We start from the raw sequence: 19,724 nt of genomic DNA on the forward strand, positions 1-19,724 counted from the left end.
CATTTTTTTTGAAGCCTTACTATACTATGACATTTTTTGACAATTTTTGAAGCCTTACTATACTATGACATTTTTTGAAGCCTTACTATACTATGACATTTTTGAAGCCTTACTGACATTTTTGATGGACTATACTATGACATTTTTTTGAAGCCTTACTATACTATGACATTTTTTGAAGCCTTACTATACTATGACAATTTTTGAAGCCTTACTATACTATGACATTTTTTGACAATTTTTGAAGCCTTACTATACTATGACATTTTTTTTACAATTTTTGAAGCCTTACTAGACATTTTTTGACAATTTTTGAAGCCTTACTATACTATGACATTTTTTGAAGCCTTTACTATATATGACAATTTTGAAGCCTTACTATACTATGACATTTTTTGAAGCCTTACTATACATATGACTTTTTGATTTATACTATGACATTTTTTGAAGCCTTACTATACTATGACATTTTTTGACAATTTTTGAAGCCTTACTATATATGACATTTGACAATTTTGAAGCCTTACTATACTATGACAATTTTTGAAGCCTTACTATACTATGACATTTTTTTTTTTGAAGCCTTACTATACTGACATTTTTGAAGCCTTACTATACTATGACATTTTTTTGAAAGCCTTACTATACTATGACATTTTTTGATTACTATACATGACATTTTTGACATTTTTGAAGCCTTACTATACTATGACATTTTTTGAAGCCTTACTATACTATGACATTTTTTTTACTGACCCCTTACTATACTATGACATTTTTGACTTACTATACTATGACATTTTTTACTATACTATTTTTGACCTTACTATACTATGACATTTTTGACAATTTTTGAAGCCTTACTATACTATTTTTTTTACTATACTGACATTTTGACATTTTTTTACTATACTATGACATTTTTGAAGCCTTACTATACTATGACATTTTTTTGAAATGACTTTTTGAACTTGACATTTTTTGAGCCTTACTATACTATGACATTTTTGACAATTTTTGAAGCCTTACTATACTATGACATTTTTTGAAGCCTTAGACAATTTTTGAAGCCTTACTATACTATGACATTTTTTGCCTTACTATACTATTGACATTTTTTGAATTTTTGAAGCCTTACTATACTATGACATTTTTTGAAGCCTTACTATACTATGACAATTTTTGAAGCCTTACTATACTATGACATTTTTTTGAAGCCTTACTATACTATGACATTTTTTGACATTTTTGAAGCCTTACTATACTATGACATTTTTTGACAATTTTGAAGCCTTACTATACTATGACATTTTTGAAGCACTATACTATGACAATTTTTGAAGCCTTACTATACTACTGACATTTTTTTCCTTACTATATATGACATTTTTTGACCCTTACTATACTATGACATTTTTGAAGCCTTACTATACTATGACATTTTTTGAAGCTGATTGACATTTTTTTTTTGAAGCCTACTATACTATGACATTTTTTTTTGAAGCCTTACTATACTATGACATTTTTTTTTTTGAAGCCTTACTATACTTTTTTACTATAGACATTTTTTTGAAGCCTTACTATACTATGACATTTTTTGACAATTTTTTGAAGCCTTACTATACTATGACATTTTTGAAGCCTTACTATACTATGACATTTTTTTGAAGCCTTACTATACTATGACATTTTTTGACCTTACTATACTATGATTTTTTTTATACTATGACATTTTTTGAAGCCTTACTATACTATGACATTTTTTTGATTACTATTTTTTGACCCTTACTATACTATGACATTTTTTGAAGCTGACATTTTTTGATTTTGACCTTACTATACTATGACATTTTTTGATTTTTGAAGCCTTACTATACTATGACATTTTTTTGAAGCCTTACGACTTTTTGAAGCCTTACTATACTATGACATTTTTTGACAATTTTTGAAGCCTTACTATACTATGACATTTTTTTGCCTTACTATACTATGACATTTTTGAAGCCTTACTATACTATGACATTTTTTGAAGCCTTACTATACTATGACATTTTTTTGAAGCCTTACTATACTATGACATTTTTTGACAATTTTTTACTATACTATGACATTTTTTGACACTATTGACATTTTTTGACAATTTTGAAGCCTTACTATACTATGACATTTTTTTGATTACTATACTATGACATTTTTTGACAATTTTTGAAGCCTTACTATACTATGACATTTTTTGAAGCCTTACTGACATTTTTTGACAATTTTTGAAGCCTTACTATACTATGACATTTTTTGACAATTTTGAAGCCTTACTATGACATTTTTTGATTTTTGAAGCCTTACTATACTATGACATTTTTTTGAAGCCTTACTATACTATGACATTTTTTGAAGCCTTTACTATACTATGACATTTTTTGAAGCCTTACTATTACTATGACATTTTTTTACGATTTTTGAAGCCTTACTATACTATGACATTTTTTGACAATTTTTGAAGCCTTACTATACTATGACATTTTTGAATTTTGAAGCCTTACTATACTATGACATTTTTTGAAGCCTTACTATACTATGACATTTTTTTTTTTGAAGCCTTACTATACTATGACAATTTTTGAAGCCTTACTATATGACATTTTTTGATTACTATACTATGACATTTTTTGAAGCCTTACTATACTATGACATTTTTTGACAATTTTTGAAGCCTTACTATACTATGACATTTTTTGAAGCCTTACTGACATTTTGAGAAGCCTTACTATACTATGACATTTTTTGAAGCCTTACTATACTATGACATTTTTTGAAGCCTTACTATTATGACAATTTTTGAAGCCTTACGACATTTTTTTGAAGCCTTACTATACTATGACATTTTTGACAATTTTGAAGCCTTACTGACATTTTTTGAAGCCTTACTATACTATGACATTTTTTTGAAGCCTTATGACAATTTTTTGACATTTTGAAGCCTTACTATACTATGACATTTTTTGAAGCCTTACTATACTATGACATTTTTTGATTTTTTACTATGACATTTTTTGAAGCCTTACTATACTATGACATTTTTTTGAAGCCTTACTATATATGACAATTTTTTGAATTTTTGAAGCCTTACTATACTATGACATTTTTTGAAGCCTTACTATGACAATTTTTTTACTATACTATGACATTTTTTGACATTTTTTGACCCTTACTATACTATGACATTTTTTGAAGCCTTACTATACTATATGACATTTTTTGACATTTTTTGACAATTTTTGAAGCCTTACTATACTATGACATTTTTTGCCTTACTATACTATGACATTTTTGAAGCCTTACTATACTATGACATTTTTTGACAATTTTTGAAGCCTTACTATACTATGACATTTTTTGAAGCCTTACTATGACTACAGAAGCCTTACTATGACTTACTATACTATGACATTTTTTGAAGCCTTACATTTTTGAAGCCTTACTATTGACATTTGCCTTACTATACTATGACATTTTTGAATTTTTGAAGCCTTACTATACTATGACATTTTTTGACAATTTTTGAAGCCTTACTATACTATGACAATTTTTGAAGCCTTACTATACTATGACATTTTTTTGAAGCCTTACATACTATGACATTTTTTGAAGCCTTACTATACTATGACATTTTTGAAGCCTTACTATACTATGACATTTTTTGACAATTTTTGAAGCCTTACTATACTATGACATTTTTGAAGCCTTACTATACTATGACATTTTTTGACAGAAGCCTTACTATACTATGACATTTTTTTTACATACTATGACATTTTTTGACAATTTTTGAAGCCTTACTATACTATGACATTTTTTTTTTTGACCTTACTATACTATGACAATTTTTGACCTTACTATACTTAACCTGACATTTTTTGACATTTTTTGAAGCCTTACTATACTATGACATTTTTTGATTACTATACTATGACATTTTTTTTTTTAGACATTTTTTGACCCTTACTATACTATGACATTTTTTGAAGCCTTACTATACTATGACATTTTTGAAGCCTTACTATATGACAATTTTTGCCTTACTATACTTGACATTTTTTTGACATTTTTTTGAAGCCTTACTATGACATTTTTTAAGCCTTACTATACTATGACAATTTTTGAAGCCTTACTATACTATGACATTTTTGACAATTTTGAAGCCCTTACTATACTATGACATTTTTTTTTTTGAAGCCTTACTATACTGACATTTTTGACAATTTTTTTGACATTTTTTGACCTTACTATACAATTTTTGAAGCCTTACTATCCTTACCCCTTACTATACTATGACATTTTTTGATTACTACATTTTTTTTTACTATACTTTTTTACTATACTATGACATTTTTTGAAGCCTTACTATACTATGACATTTTTTTTTTGAAGCCTTACTATATGACATTTTTTTGACATTTTTTTGAAGCTTACTTACTATGACATTTTTTTGAACCTTACTATACTATGACATTTTTTGAAGCCTTACTATACTATGACATTTTTTGACAATTTTTGAAGCCTTACTATACTATGACATTTTTTGAAAACTATTTTTTGAAGCCTTACTATACTATGACATTTTTGATGACATTTTTGATTTTGAAGCCTTACTATACTATGACATTTTTTGACCCTTACTATACTATGACATTTTTTTGAAGCCTTACTGACAATTTTTGAGACTATGACATTTTTTCTTACTATACTACATTTTTTGAAGCCTTACTATACTATGACATTTTTGAAGCCTTACTATACTATGACATTTTTTGACCTTACTATACTATGACATTTTTTTTTGAAGCCTTACTATACTATGACATTTTTTGACAATTTTTGAAGCCTTACTATACTATGACATTTTTTGAAGCCTTATGACATTTTGAAGCCTTACTATACTATGACATTTTTTTGAAGCCTTACTAATGACATTTTTGACGAAGCCTTACTATACTATGACATTTTTTGACAGCCTTACTATACTATGACATTTTTTTGACCTGACAATTTTTGAAGCCTTACTATACTATGACATTTTTTGACAATTTTTGAAGCCTTACTATACTATGACATTTTTTGACAATTTTTGAAGCCTTACTATACTATGACATTTTTTGACAATTTTACTATACTATGACAATTTTTTTACTATACTACATTTTTTGACATTTTTTGACCCTTACTATACATGACATTTTTTGAAGCCTTACTATACTATGACATTTTTTGACCTTACTATACTATGACATTTTTTGAAGCCTTACTATACTTGACATTTTTGAAGCCTTACTATACTATGACATTTTTTTGAAGCCTTACTATACTATGACATTTTTTTGAAGCCTTACTATACTATGACATTTTTTGAAGAAGCCTTACTATACTATGACATTTTTTTGAAGCCTTACTATACATTTTTTGACAATTTTTGAAGCCTTACTATACTATGACATTTTTTGACAATTTTTGAAGCCTTACTATACTATGACATTTTTTTGAAGCCTTACTATAATATGACAATTTTTGAAGCCTTACTATACTATGACATTTTTGACAATTTTGAAGCCTTACTATACTATGACATTTTGACTATTTTTTTTGAAGCCTTACTATACTATGACATTTTTTGAAGCCTTACTATACTATGACATTTTTTGACAATTTTTGAAGCCTTACTATACTATGACATTTTTTGAAGCCTATACTATACCATTTTTGAAGCTTACTATACTATGACATTTTTTTGAAGCCTTACTATACTATGACATTTTTTGACAATTTTTGAAGCCTTACTATACTATGACATTTTTGAAGCCTTACTATACTATGACATTTTTTTGAGAAGCCTTACTATACTATGACATTTTTTGACAATTTGAAGCCTTACTATACTTTTTTTGACCCTTACTATACTATGACATTTTTTGAAGCCTTACTATATATGACAATTTTTGAAGCCTTACTATACTATGACATTTTTTGAAGCCTGACATTTTTGACCTTATACTATGACATTTTTGAAGCCTTACTATACTATGACATTTTTTGACAATTTGAAGCCTTACTATACTATGACATTTTTTGAACCTTACTATACTATGACATTTTTTGAAGCCTTACTATACTATGACATTTTTGATGACCTATATACTGACAATTTTTGAAGCCTTACTATTGACATTTTTTTACTGGAAGCCTTACTATACTATGACATTTTTTGACAATTTTTGAAGCCTTACTATACTATGACATTTTTTGAAGCCTTACTATACTATGACATTTTTTGCCTTACTATACTATGCCCTTACTATACTATGACATTTTTTGAAGCCTTACTATACTGATTTTTTGAAGCCTTACTATAGACAATTTTTTACTATTTTTTTTTTACTATATTATGACATTTTTTGATTTTTGAAGCCTTACTATACTATGACATTTTTGAAGCCTTACTATACTATGACATTTTTGAAGCCTTACTATGACATTTTACATTTTTGAAGCCTTACTATACTATGACATTTTTTGAAGCCTTACTATACTATGACATTTTTTTTTTTTACTATACTATTTTTTTTGAAGCCTTACTATACTATGACATTTTTTTTTTGAAGCCTTACTATACTATGACATTTTTGAAGCCTTGACAATTTTTGAAGCCTTACTATACTATGACATTTTTTGCCTTACTATACTATGACATTTTTTGACCGGACATTTTTTGAAGCCTTACTATACTATGACAATTTTTGAAGCCTTACTATACTATGACATTTTTTGAAGCCTTACTATACTATGACATTTTTGATTTTGATGACATTTTTTTTTTGAAGCCTTACTATACTATGACATTTTTTGAAGCCTTACTATACTATGACATTTTTTGAAGCCTTACTATACATGACAATTTTTGAAGCCTTACTATACTATGACATTTTTTGAAGCCTGACATTTGACAATTTTTGAAGCCTTACTATACTATGACATTTTTGACCCTTACTATACTATGACATTTTTTGAAGCCTTACTATACTTTTTTGATGACTATTTTTTTGACAGCCTTACTATACTATGACATTTTTTGACCTATACTATGACATTTTTTGACAATTTTTGAAGCCTTACTATACTATCCTTACTATTTTTTGAAGCCCATTTTTGACCTTACTATACTATGACATTTTTGAGCCTTACTATACTATTGACATTTTTGAAGCCTTATACTATGACATTTTTTGAAGCCTTACTATACTATGACATTTTTTGAAGCACTTCTAACTTGACTATACTATGACCAATTTTTTGAAGCCTTACTATACTATGACATTTTTTTTTTGAAGCCTTACTATACTATGACATTTTTTTGACAATTTTTGAAGCCTTACTATACTATGACATTTTTTTGAAGCCTTACTATATTATGACATTTTTGACAATTTTTGAAGCCTTACTATACTATGACATTTTTACAATTTGAAGCCTTACTATACTATGACATTTTTGAAGCCTTACTATACTATGACAATTTTTGAAGCCTTACTATACTATGACATTTTTGACATTTTTGGAAGCCTTACTATACTATGACATTTTTTGAATGTCTTAGCTACTATACTATGACATTTTTTGAAGCCTTACTATACATTTTTGACAATTTTTGAAGCCTTACTATACTATGACATTTTTTTGAAGCCCTTACTATACTATGACATTTTTTGACAATATTTTTGAAGCCTTACTATACTATGACATTTTTTGAATGCCTTACTATACTATGACATTTTTGACAATTTTTGAAGCCTTACTATACTATGACAATTTTTTGAATGCCTTACTATACTATGACATTTTTGAAGCCTTACGTATACTATGACATTTTTTGACAATTTTTGAAGCCTTACTATACTATGACATTTTCTTTGACAATTTTTTTGAATGCCTTACTATACTATGACAATTTTTGATGCCTTACTATACTATGACATTTTTTGAAGCCTTACTATACTATGACATTTTTTGACAATTTTTGAAGCCTTACTATACTATAACTATGACAATTTTTGATGCCTTACTATACTATGACATTTTTTGAAGCCTTACTATACTATGACATTTTTTTTGAAGCCTTATTATACCATGACATTTTTTGAAGCCTTACTATACTATGACAATTTTTGACAATTTTTGAAGCCTTACTATACTATGACATTTTTTTGAAGCCTTACTATATTATGACATTTTTTGACAATTTTTGAAGCCTTACTATACTATGACATTTTTTTGACAATTTTTGAAGCCTTACTATACTATGACATTTTTTGAATCCTTACTATAATATGACAATTTTTGAAGCCTTACTATACTATGACATTTTTTGACAATTTTTGAAGCCTTACTATACTATGACATTTTTTAATGCCTTACTATACAATGACATTTTTTGAAGCCTTACTATACTATGACATTTTTTGAAGCCTTATTATACTATGACATTTTTTTGAAGCCTTACTATACAATGACATTTTTTGACAATTTTTGAAGCCTTACTATACTATGACATTTTTTGAAGCCTTACTATACTATGACATTTTTTTGAAGCCTTATTATACTATGACATTTTTTGAAGCCTTACTATACTATGACATTTTTTGAAGCCTTACTATACTACAAAATTTTTTGACAATTTTTGAAGCCTTACTATACTATGACATTTTTTGAAGCCTTACTATACTGTGACATTTTTCAACGAGTTTTTTATGCCTTACTATACTATGACATTTTTTGACAGTTTTTGACGCCATACTATACTGTGACATTTTTTTGACCTTTTTTTGAAGTCTTACTATACTATGACATTTTTAAAAGTTTTTTGATTCATTACAATACTATGACATTTTTCACCATTTTTGACGTCATTCTGATTAGATTACTTTTGCTTCTGAATCACTTCTATATTACTGATTACTTTTAGTGTAACCTTGGATATTAGATTACTTTAACCATTACTTTTATATTACATATTTCTAAATTTAGTAAACTTTTAGTGATGCAAAGTACATTCAACTATTGCAAACTTCTTTTATAGTACAGATAACTATTACATCTTTCTTCTGATATTACTAATTACTTCTACATAACATTACTACTATAAATACAGATTACTAATATATTACTTAAATTATTTTTATTTTGCAAATTAGTTTCATTATTAGACTTTTTGATGTCAGTACTTCTGTCACATGGTTTTTGTTAAGGTCTGACATTTGAGAGACAGCTCAAGTGTCTCCTTTCGTAGTTATGTTTTTATAACTGAATAAATTGTTGATATTCAAAAATATCTTATTGATATGTTTGTTATAGAAATAAAAATATTTTCTTACCTTCGCTATTGGTGGATCCTGTTGTTTTTGTGAAAGGAGCTGAAACACATTGAACATTTGTTTAAAACCAGGTTTTTCCAAACACAACATTAATCAAAAATAACTACGACAAACATGGCATAACTGGTCATTATCTTTCCAATACTTTACAGTAACATTTATTATTTATTATTTCCTCCACCACAGACAGTCACATACGGAATCATTTTTTCAAAGTTCAACCTTCTTATTAACATATATTTAAAATGTTTTTGTTTTGTGTTGTTTTCCTTTAATGAATGACAACCAAATTTACAAAGGTCTTAACAGCAGCTTATCTGAAATTTTTAAGTAAATAAGTGTAGGACTGTTTGTTACACACTGTAAAGACATGATTAAAATCACCCTCTGACCAACAGTTAAAATTAACACACTTACGAACAACTCAATCCAATATTTAATTTGTAGAATTGATGTTGTTGTGTATGTTGTAGTCTAATATGTCAAGCACATACATAAGATTAAGAATTTCTGATCATGTACAATAACATCTGACATTTTTGATGCTTTACTATACTGTTACATTTTTATGCCTATTTTGGATTACTATTACTTCTGCATTGCTTTTATATTACAGATTACTTTTACTGTTACTTCTAATATCAGATTACTTTTCCCATTGCATATTACTTTTCTAATTACATATTACTTCCAGATTTACAGATAACATTTACTGTTGCACACTACATCTAGTAACAGATTACTCTGACTATTACATCTTACTTCTGCTATTGCTACTTTTACATTACTTCTATTAATACAGATTACTTGTACATTATTTTTATATTGCAGATTACTTCTATTATTACACTTTTCTGATTTACTTTTCTGATTTATTACACTTTTCTGATTTAATGACTTAAACAATGTCAGTGCTCTGTGTTAGACGGTTACCTGGAGGCCTCTGTCCTGGTCTCAAAGAACTTCTTCATTGTACGAAGAGTCTCTGTGATCGTGGACTACGTCTCTGTGATCGCGGACAGTGTCTCTGAGATTATGGACAATGTCTCTGCGATCATGGACTATGTCTTTGTGATCGTGGACGATGTCTCTGAGATCATAGACGCTGTCTCAGTGATCATCGACAATGTCTCCATGATCGCGGGCAATGCCTTCAAATCGGTGACCCCCGTCTCCGCCGATTCTATCGCAAGGTCTCTACGAAGCATGGGCAATGTCTCTGATCATGGACAACGTCTCTCTCATCTTTGACAAGGTCTCTGCGATTGTGGACAATGTCTTTGATCGTGGACGATGTCTCCCTCATCCTCAACAATGTCTCTCCGATCATGGACCGTGTCTCTGAGATCATGGACAATGTTGCGGACAACGTGGTGACACCTGGAGGAAAGAGAAACATTCAAAGGAAAATGATCAATACACTACTACCTATTCCTCATCGACAGTTTAACCATGAAAACACAGATAAAAATTCAACATTACAGCTGAACCAGAGCATTTTCCAAACATTAGAGGGCTGTTTCAGAAAATGAACAGTTCACTGTCACCACCTCTTAAAGAACCAATAACAATAAATATTTGGGAAAAAGTAAAATGATTATTTATTTAAAAGTTATAAAAAGATTGAGTTTTTGTCAAAGAGTATGGCCGTGGTGGCACCTTAAATTTGCTGTTGCTAACGTTGATGTACCTAATATTATATAAGTAACGCTGATAGCTGCATGTCGTTTTGGTTCTAGCTAAGTCCAAAAATGACATTTAAAAAGGTGAAATGTGAACAATATAATCACATGACTAGAATAGAAACACAAGAAATAACTTGTAATTATCAAAGTCAGGCTGAGGATTCATTGTAAATAAGTACAAATGCTTTAGTGCTCTTTAGTCAGATGGTGATTTAGTTATTTAGTTATTGTGAATATGTGATGCAGATAAAAAGTTACAGACATGTCATACTGTTTCTGCTGCCAAAGTAGAGAGGGGAGGAGAGAGTTAATGTCTGAGATCGATCTGACTGATTTATTTATAATCGTGGGAAATATTCAACAGTGTGTGGATAAAAGAATCTTTGTTCTATCAAAGTGGAGATATAACAGTAAGTATGTGATCACTTAGTTTGATAAACTCTCTGTGTTTGTTAGAAGCTGTGTTGTGGAAAATGGAAAGCCTGGAATAAAACGATTCCACTGAGGTATAAAAAATATCTATTGATCTTTATTATTTGTCACTTTATTGTAAACTCTGTCCCTGTCGGGATCCTCCAGAAAGGTTGACGCCAATCTTCCAGTGATTCCACTGATCAGTAGTTGATGGAGTAGATGACAGGTTTTGATCTGATTCTCTGAGGTTAACCTGCCCCGGAACAGGTTAGCCGTTCAGCAGAAGTTACCGTGGTGATTTACCCCGATAAGAAGTGAACCACCATCGTAAAAGTGAAAACCCAGAGTTAAACCTGAGATTACCACGCTAACCGCAAATCCCGCTTCGTTTTACAGGCCTCAGGCGTAAAGCAGCCAAGTCAGACGCAATATAACACAAAATGAGACACAGAATGATGACAATGACATGGTAGACCACTATAAACTGAGTTAAACTGACCAGGATGGAACACAAAATTACAATGAGATGCAAGATGTCGGTAAAGTGACAACAATTACAACGGGGATTTGAACAGACTATCAAGAGCTTGAGTTTTCACCCGTCCACGTTGGAGGTCCGCAACTCATGTCCGGGACGCCTCAGTCACGGAAACACAAACACACTCTTACCCACGCGATAAAAACGACTGAAATGGAAATAAGGTTAAAAGAAGTCGTTGAAAAGAGAAGGCTAATTCTAACGCTCGCCGCTAACGCAAATGCTAACGCTAGGTAGTTTGCCCATTAGCCTTACCTTTGTGCCGCAGGTGTATTCAGCGTCCAGCATCACTCGTGTTCGACAAAAAGCAGCTTCAAAGCTTGTTTTAGCAGCCAGGCTTCTTCAGTGAGTAAGGTTTTTCACAGTACCGACAAACCGAACCAACGGCCCAGACGTTGATTTATATCTGTTTTCCGACTTCCTTTCTCCGCCTTTCTGCGCTCCACCCGGAAGGTCATCATGGCCGATGACGACACACGATGTAGCCAATGACAATACACGCAAGCCAACAACATTAATATTTAGTAGTCCTGGCATTAGCACACAGTAGAGCTCTAATCCTGGCTGGCATGTTCCCCACAAGTCTTTCACGCTGTTGAGGGGTAATCTTGTCCCATTCTTCTTGAATTACCGCTTTTAATTCTTCTAAATTCTTTGGTTTACGCTTTGAAACAGACCTTTTGATAATCCACCACAGATTTTCAACGGGGCTCATGTTCACTCTAAGACCTGCCTCCACCATGCTTGACAGTAGGTACTGTACATGCTGGAGATAATGCTTGGCCTAGCCTTCTGCGTACCTTCACATTATCAGGAGGAGGATAAAGCTGGAAACTGGACTCATCTGACCACAGAATCTTCTTCCAATTCCTGGCTGTCCGGTTCTTGTGTGCTTGGGCCCAACGACGCCGGGCTAACCTCTGTCTCTCATTGATCAGGGGCTTCTTGACAGCCTTGTAGGACCTTAAGCCATGATCTAAAAGTGGGCCACGTACAGTGCGGGTGGAACACTGGACACCAGTTTGGTTTGAGAACTGCTGCTGAAGCTCCTGTGATGTCATTCAGCGGTTTTCCCTGCACATGCGAATCAGGATGCGGTCATTTCTTGCTGGAGAAACCCTTGGACGCTCAGATCTTGGTTTGTCTTCCAAGCTGTTGGTTCGTCTCTATTTCTGCAGAGTGTATCTAACTGCTGAAGGTCTGCATCTGCACTTCCTGGCTATCTGGCGGCAGCTGTACCCTTCCTGGCTGAGAATCCGTATCTTCAGGCGTGTTACCTGCGTTAGGTTCCTTGTTAATGAGCCAATTTAGGCTCTGAAGAACATGTATTGTTCAAGAAATATTTTTCTCCTCCCTCTCCTACATCATGTCTGGACCCAGAGTATTACATGCCTGTGTGGTAAAACACCAAACAGAAACATTACTGTTTCTTTATTGTCCCCCTCTTCATTTTCTTACAATGGAATGATTTCATGTTTGTGCTCTTATCCACAGAGGAGCATTTATGTTCTTTTTTTGATCGATACACCGATGTTTTCTGATGAAAATTGCAATATTTAACTTTCTGGCAGAAGTAGAGTTGTGATTGGCGGTGTTAGTAATTAATCAATAACAGCGTCAATCAGTCAGCTGTTAGTTGTTAACACATGGTGTATAATGTTTATCTTCTATAGTTTGCATTTGATCAAACTGCAGACTCAGTATTTCCCTTGAGATGTAGAACTGTAAGTGCTCCTTGTGGACACATTTGGTCGTCGTAGCAGCAAAGTGACAGAATTCAGTGGGGGAATTGAGCTGTTTAATTAGAGTGAGCTGTCAAGTAGAAAAACTGAATCTTTATTGTTTCAAGAGGAAATTAACTGCGCTGCACAGGGATAACTTATATACAAGCCATAGAAGATTATTTCAGATGCAGTGTGGGGCGGGTATAACCTTTAGTCTATAGGTACAACCTGTAGCGATGTTATTACGTTATAACGTGAAAATTTTCACGTTTCAGTTGAAGCTCATCATGATATCATCCACCTCGCTCAGTAATAGCAAAATCTCGCCATGTCTTAATCCAAGCACGAAGCAAAGCTCTACCAAATCGTGTAAATGAGCAATTTTCTTTTTCTCCGTTGTTCTACACCATTTCATTTAATATCACGTTTCAACCATAGACTGTCTATGGTTTCAACGTACAACTAACTTATTACGTTATTACGTCAAACAAAGTTATCACGTTATAATCTTTATATACAGTCTATGGTTATAATGTGTGAGTTATAACGTTATCACGTGATAGTGGTCAGTTTTTATTTTTCTGGTGTGGCAGCAATACGCTCCCGTCATGGTGAGTTAGGTTTTTTTTAATCGTGATAAATGCACGTCAAGAAAAGATTCCCATGATCCCACAGTTTGTAGTTTACAGATTAGCCTGCTAGCGCTGGCTAGCAAAGCAAATACAAAGCAGGAGAGGAAGGAGTCTTCAGTTCAACAAGAGGTAAATGGCTTTCGGCTGCCAACTGCTCCAATAAATAAAGTAAACAATAGTGTTGTTTAACGTTACTTCATGACTTCATATTTCGTTGCTTGGAGACCAAAACGCGAGCTGGGTTGTAAATGAAGTTAGCACAACACGCTAATATCAGTTGTACTAACATTAACTACGTGGCTCACCAAAGTGTTTACTAAAGTTAGCTTGTTTAGCAGACGCGTTAAGTCACTCAGAACTTTGCTTGAATTGTGGTTGTTTGTGTCTAAACTAAGAGAACACGTCTGAGCCATGCTAATGACCGCTTACTTAAAGCATAGTACCGCAACTTGGCATGGAAAATGTTAGAAAGGCAGTGTCCGATAACGGGCGCAGTAAAGTAGCTAACTGGCTAGTTAGCATATCAAGTCGCGGGACATGGGGCGCGATATTTAAATATAACACAAAGCTTTTGACACAATCCTGATATAGTTTAAAGTGCATTGCATCAGTATTGTGATCAGCAAAAGCCAGTCTATAGGCTAAACCCCCATTGTCTCCAGTGTGGGTAATCTTAGTTACTTGTACTTGAACAGAGCAGATGCCAACAAACATCAGCCTGTCCATATAAAGTTTCTTTTGTGACACTGCGGTTGTATTTACTGAAATACTGAAATTCAGCGTTGTGTCAGTTTATTCTGGTCAAGTGACATTATTGTGATAATCGCCACATAGACCAGACAGGATGCTTGATGATAAGTGGCTGGTGTTAAAGTGGTTCAGTAGTTGTGATCGCAGACTGCGTATCCATAACAGAGCCAGCAGCCAGAGAGCGGAGCTAACTAATCACTTGAGATTGATTCAGAGCCTTGAGATTTTTAAGTAGCTAGGGGACTCTTCTCAAAGCCACCATGGTTACTAACTAACAACAAAGTCAACCTTCATTCTTCCCTCTGAAATCACCACACCACAGACAGACTGCAGACAGTCTTTGTCACTGTTATAGTACTAACAGCTTTTATTTCTCTCTTTGGGATACAGACTACAGTGCTCTGTTTGGTTTACCTGTCTTTTCCTTATCTCCTCCTATCTTTTACTCTTTCCTGCAGAGGTAAGATGACCTCGTCTGCCCTTGGCCAGTCGGCATCCCTGGTTCCAAACCTGGAGCCCGGGATGGGGAAGTCTGCAGCCATGCTGGGGTTGTCTGCTGGCTTGGGGGAGCAGAGATGGAGCTGCAGAAAATGCTCATAGATGAGAGGATGAAGTGTGAAAACCACAGGACCAACTACCAAACGTTGAAGGCTGAACATGCAAGGTAAAACTAAATGGAAAAAAAAAAAGTTTTTTAAATCATGGTGAAAAGACAATCTTTTCAGTCTGCTGTTCACCATATACTTCACAGTTTGCTATGGCGGTTAGGTATCTGTATTGTATGTTCCATCTTTTTCATAGCCTTCAGGATGAGTTTACGCGGGCGCAGGGTGAACTGAAGCGGCTGCTGAGCGACAGGCAGGCTCAGCAGGAGAAACTGCAGCTGCTGTTGGCTGAGCTGCGAGGAGAGCTGCTGGACAAAACCAGGGAGCTGGAGGAGCTCCGACTGCAGGTACACTTTGATCAAGAAGAGAGGAAAGGGTGGAACTTAACTCCCTTTTTTTCTCCCCACAAAATATATTTAAATCAGTTCTTTGTGACTAAACTTCCACTGACTTACTGGATACAAATGTGTGTGTTTGTGTTGACCAGGTGATGACCCCTCAGCGGTTGGAGTTGCTCAGAGCTCAGGTGCAGCAGGAGATGGAGGCTCCAGTCAGAGAGAGGTTCAACAAACTCGAGGAGGTCAGCCTCTCTCTGTTTGTTTTTTTTTCTTTATTACAAGCTGCTAATATCAGACAGCAGTCAGCTCTCTCACTTCAGTACACAAGAGAGAGAACAGTAGTATCACTGTTAGAGCTATGACCCTGTACTGTGTCTGGTTCACAGTGTCCTGCCATTTTGTAATAGATTTTGATGAAATCATATTTGAAGTTAATTGTGTCAAAACTAGCTTAATTGCTGTCTTTGCTAACAAAGATGTTCTAAATGAAAAGACATGGAGGTAATAATTGATTTTTGATGCATTTCCTGCCTGTGGCAACTTCAGTGACAACCTTATAATATAGTGGTGCAGGAATGAGTCCTAAAACCTAGCAGTAAGTTAGCATTTTAGCACTTCCACTTCCCTTGTCCCAAAGTCAGTGGGTTTTTGAATATGTTTTTGGTTAAATACCTTAAATACGGTCAGCACAAGCTCAAGACATTTTTAAACTGAAATACAAGTTGGAAGCTTAGTGGTGGTGATGTTGATGTCATGTGACCATGGTGTAGTTTGTTTATAACCAGTAGCTTTTTACTTCTAGTTATTGTATTTAGGTTTCAAAAATCATAACAGTGATTTTCATTTGTGAAGATCATCTAATGAACAAAACATGTATCATAAACTTTTGTTGATCACAGAGCTTCATTTCTGGAAGGAACTTAATAAACTTCGTACATGTGTAGCATCATAATATAGGTATATTAAAATACGACTGAAACCACAGTTTCTGAGCAGTCGGATGGTTGGATGATGGATGAACTTTATGAGTAATATCCACACTCAGTGGACTGTTTCTTTTAAATAATATTTTCTTACTCTCATTGCAGCCCTTCTCTGCTCTTTTCAGTCACTGTTTAGATCAAATGAAAATATGCATTTGTACCTGAAATTTTGTGTTGAAAACTTGTTGGTTGTAACTGAAGAAATAATGTGGAGAAAAAAAGAAAAAAAGATTTGTCATTGTGGAATTTATTGTCAGTCATTTGCATGAATAAGCAGCTGCAAATGGCCTCTGCTGATGAGGGAAATTGCTGCTATTATCCTTTAGTACCTGCTCTACACATGGCACCAGCAGCTGTGATTGTCAAGTCCATAGCAACAGTCAAGAGATTAGCATTGATTGCCTATTGAAAATCATTTGAAAATCTGTGGTTTCAAAGGAATAGCAGATAATTTCCATTTTTATCTGCTTGATTGCACCCTCCCTCCTCTCACTGATCTGTGGCTAATATGTGTAACTTGTGGTTTTTCACAGGAGACAGAGAAGTACAGATCTGAGTACAACAAGTTGAGGTATGAGTACACCTTCCTCAAGTCCCAGTTTGACCACCAGAGGGAGGAACATGCTCATATACTGGAGGAGAGGAGGATTCGCTATGAGGCAGAGGTTGTGTGCCTTTGCTGAGATACACTTGTGTCTAAAATAATGATAAATACTAACTTAGTAAATGAGATCAAAAATATTCATACCTTGTTGTCAGATCTCTCGTCTGGAGAAGGATAGGGAGGACCTGGTGGCTCAGTACCAGGGCTCAGACCCTCTGCGTGACGGGAAACGAGTGGAAGCTCTGCTGAGGGAGAAAGCCCAGCTCCACCTACGGCTAAAGGGCCTGGAGGCAGAGGTGGCCGAGCTCCGAGCCCAGAAGGAAAACTCGGTCAGCAGGCTGAGAACGTCCAACGTATCCAGATCAGACAGCTGTCAGAGTCTCAGGCTGCAGTGAAGTCACTGGAGGTGAGACGACAAAGTCATCTCATAGCGTGTTGGGATTGGATTAACATCACACATCATCTGTTTTTGTCTGCTGTATCTTTTAGTTATTTGCTGCAGCAATTATTAAACTTACCTGCAGGATTATCACAGTTCATCTTGCATCATAATGTAATTGGTCGTTGGTTTGACAGGTGGAGCGTCAGTCACTACGTCTGCAGCTGGAGCGGATGGAGAGTGAGCTTCATCAGAGCCACGAGCAGAACAGCCAGCTCACAGGGCGACTGCACAAAGCTGAGAAGAGAGGTCAACTCCCTCACCTGCCAGGTGCACTGCTCTATGACCTCTGAAATGTTTTATTAACTGTAACATTACATGAGCCATTGTTGAGCAGTGTCTGCGTGTCAATGCCAGATTAAGTAAGAGACTGATGATTCTGGAAAAGTTTGTCTGTAACAACAATAACATGAAACCTTTTTCTCTCTCCAGCTTCATTCTCATTTAGGTTGACTGGCTTTCAGATCAGTGTTCATTGTCATGAGAGTATTGATAGATACTTTATCATACAGTTGATCTATTTACAATGGATAAAGTGAAAAGCTGATCTAATTGCCAATGAAGCTTAAAGCAGCCTGTTGTGATATTGTTAAGAAAATAGACAACTACAGCAAATATATTAGTACAGAAAATACCTTACTAATATAGTAACTAGTATACAGGTGTGAATTATATGAAGGACCACAAGTGCCATAGAAGAAGTTACAAAAACAGCTTCAAACAGTCAAAAATACAATAAATACATTAGAATCTGTATTCTTAATTCAATGTGTGGCACCAGTTATTCATTTCTCCTTTAAACTGCACATTGATATAGATTTTTAAATGCCATTATTTATTAATTCTTTTGTACTTTGCAATTTGTAAATTCTTTTTTATAATGCCTCATTTTACTGGCCTTAAAATATCAAACAATTCATTACATTGTAATTTAGTCAGTTTATGTATGGGTAAATAAATTAGTTTAACACAGTTATTAATGCCTATTATTATTGTATAATTAATTACGAATGAATTAAATGCTTACTATTTCTTTGACACTTGCGGTCCTCCACTGATTCATATACAATTGCAAGAAAATGGAAAAGAATGCAAAAAATATATATGATGGTAAAAAGAGACATTTCTAACAACATCCAGCAAGTGTCCTCTGTCTATCACTGTGGCCACATACTCACTCTGTTCTTCTTCTCAGATTGAAAGCCTGAAGCATTCACATAAACTGGAGGTGGCCAGCATCAAACTGGAGTGTACCCGCTCTAAAGGGGAGATGGAGAGGGAGAGAGACACTCTGCAGGGGCAGATGGAAGGTATGGATCTCTCTCTCTCCCTCCCTCACACACACACACACACACACACACTGCTCAACTCTCTGCAGTGAGATGTGCTGAGGTCCTGACTTTCTGTTTGTCTTATGCCTGTTTTTTGTTTTCTTACAACTTCCTTTGATTTGATTTGATTTACTGACTCGGGGCTGTGATTACACAGTATGGAGAATTAAGTCTTTTATGTCATTCATCTCTACCTCCCACATTCATTGTGTGGGAGACCTGTCAAAGGGCCAAAAATAAGTGTGTTCATAACCATGTGACC

The 19,724-nt window shown here is 33.8% G+C and overlaps 1 protein-coding gene and 2 long non-coding RNA genes across 3 annotated transcripts; 1 reads left to right on the forward strand and 2 right to left on the reverse strand.

Moving 5' to 3' along the window:
- Positions 1 to 3,539: 3,539 nt before the first annotated feature.
- On the reverse strand, positions 3,540 to 4,582 carry LOC127140208 (uncharacterized). The gene is made up of 2 exons (XR_007810563.1): positions 4,493 to 4,582; positions 3,540 to 3,593 (listed from the first exon to the last, which is right to left on the reverse strand). It is a non-coding gene; the product is annotated as an uncharacterized LOC127140208 (long non-coding RNA).
- Positions 4,583 to 9,419: 4,837 nt separating this feature from the next.
- Positions 9,420 to 12,720, reverse strand: LOC127140209 (uncharacterized). Its single transcript, XR_007810564.1, has 3 exons — positions 12,312 to 12,720; positions 10,353 to 10,799; positions 9,420 to 9,458 (listed from the first exon to the last, which is right to left on the reverse strand). It is a non-coding gene; the product is annotated as an uncharacterized LOC127140209 (long non-coding RNA).
- Positions 12,721 to 14,347: 1,627 nt separating this feature from the next.
- LOC108892812 (centrosomal protein of 83 kDa-like) lies at positions 14,348 to 19,696 on the forward strand. The gene is given in 11 exon segments (XM_018690537.2): positions 14,348 to 14,541; positions 15,621 to 15,721; positions 15,724 to 15,826; positions 15,964 to 16,114; positions 16,255 to 16,347; positions 17,622 to 17,753; positions 17,848 to 18,016; positions 18,019 to 18,098; positions 18,269 to 18,373; positions 18,375 to 18,401; positions 19,327 to 19,696. Coding segments are annotated over 10 exon segments (1,140 nt in total). The 5' UTR covers positions 14,348 to 14,541; positions 15,621 to 15,627; the 3' UTR covers positions 19,513 to 19,696.
- The last annotated feature ends 28 nt before the right edge of the window (positions 19,697 to 19,724 follow it).

This window comes from Lates calcarifer, unplaced genomic scaffold (genome assembly GCF_001640805.2).
Source record: "Lates calcarifer isolate ASB-BC8 unplaced genomic scaffold, TLL_Latcal_v3 _unitig_2486_quiver_2493, whole genome shotgun sequence".
NCBI classification, from domain to species: Eukaryota; Metazoa; Chordata; class Actinopteri; family Centropomidae; genus Lates; species Lates calcarifer.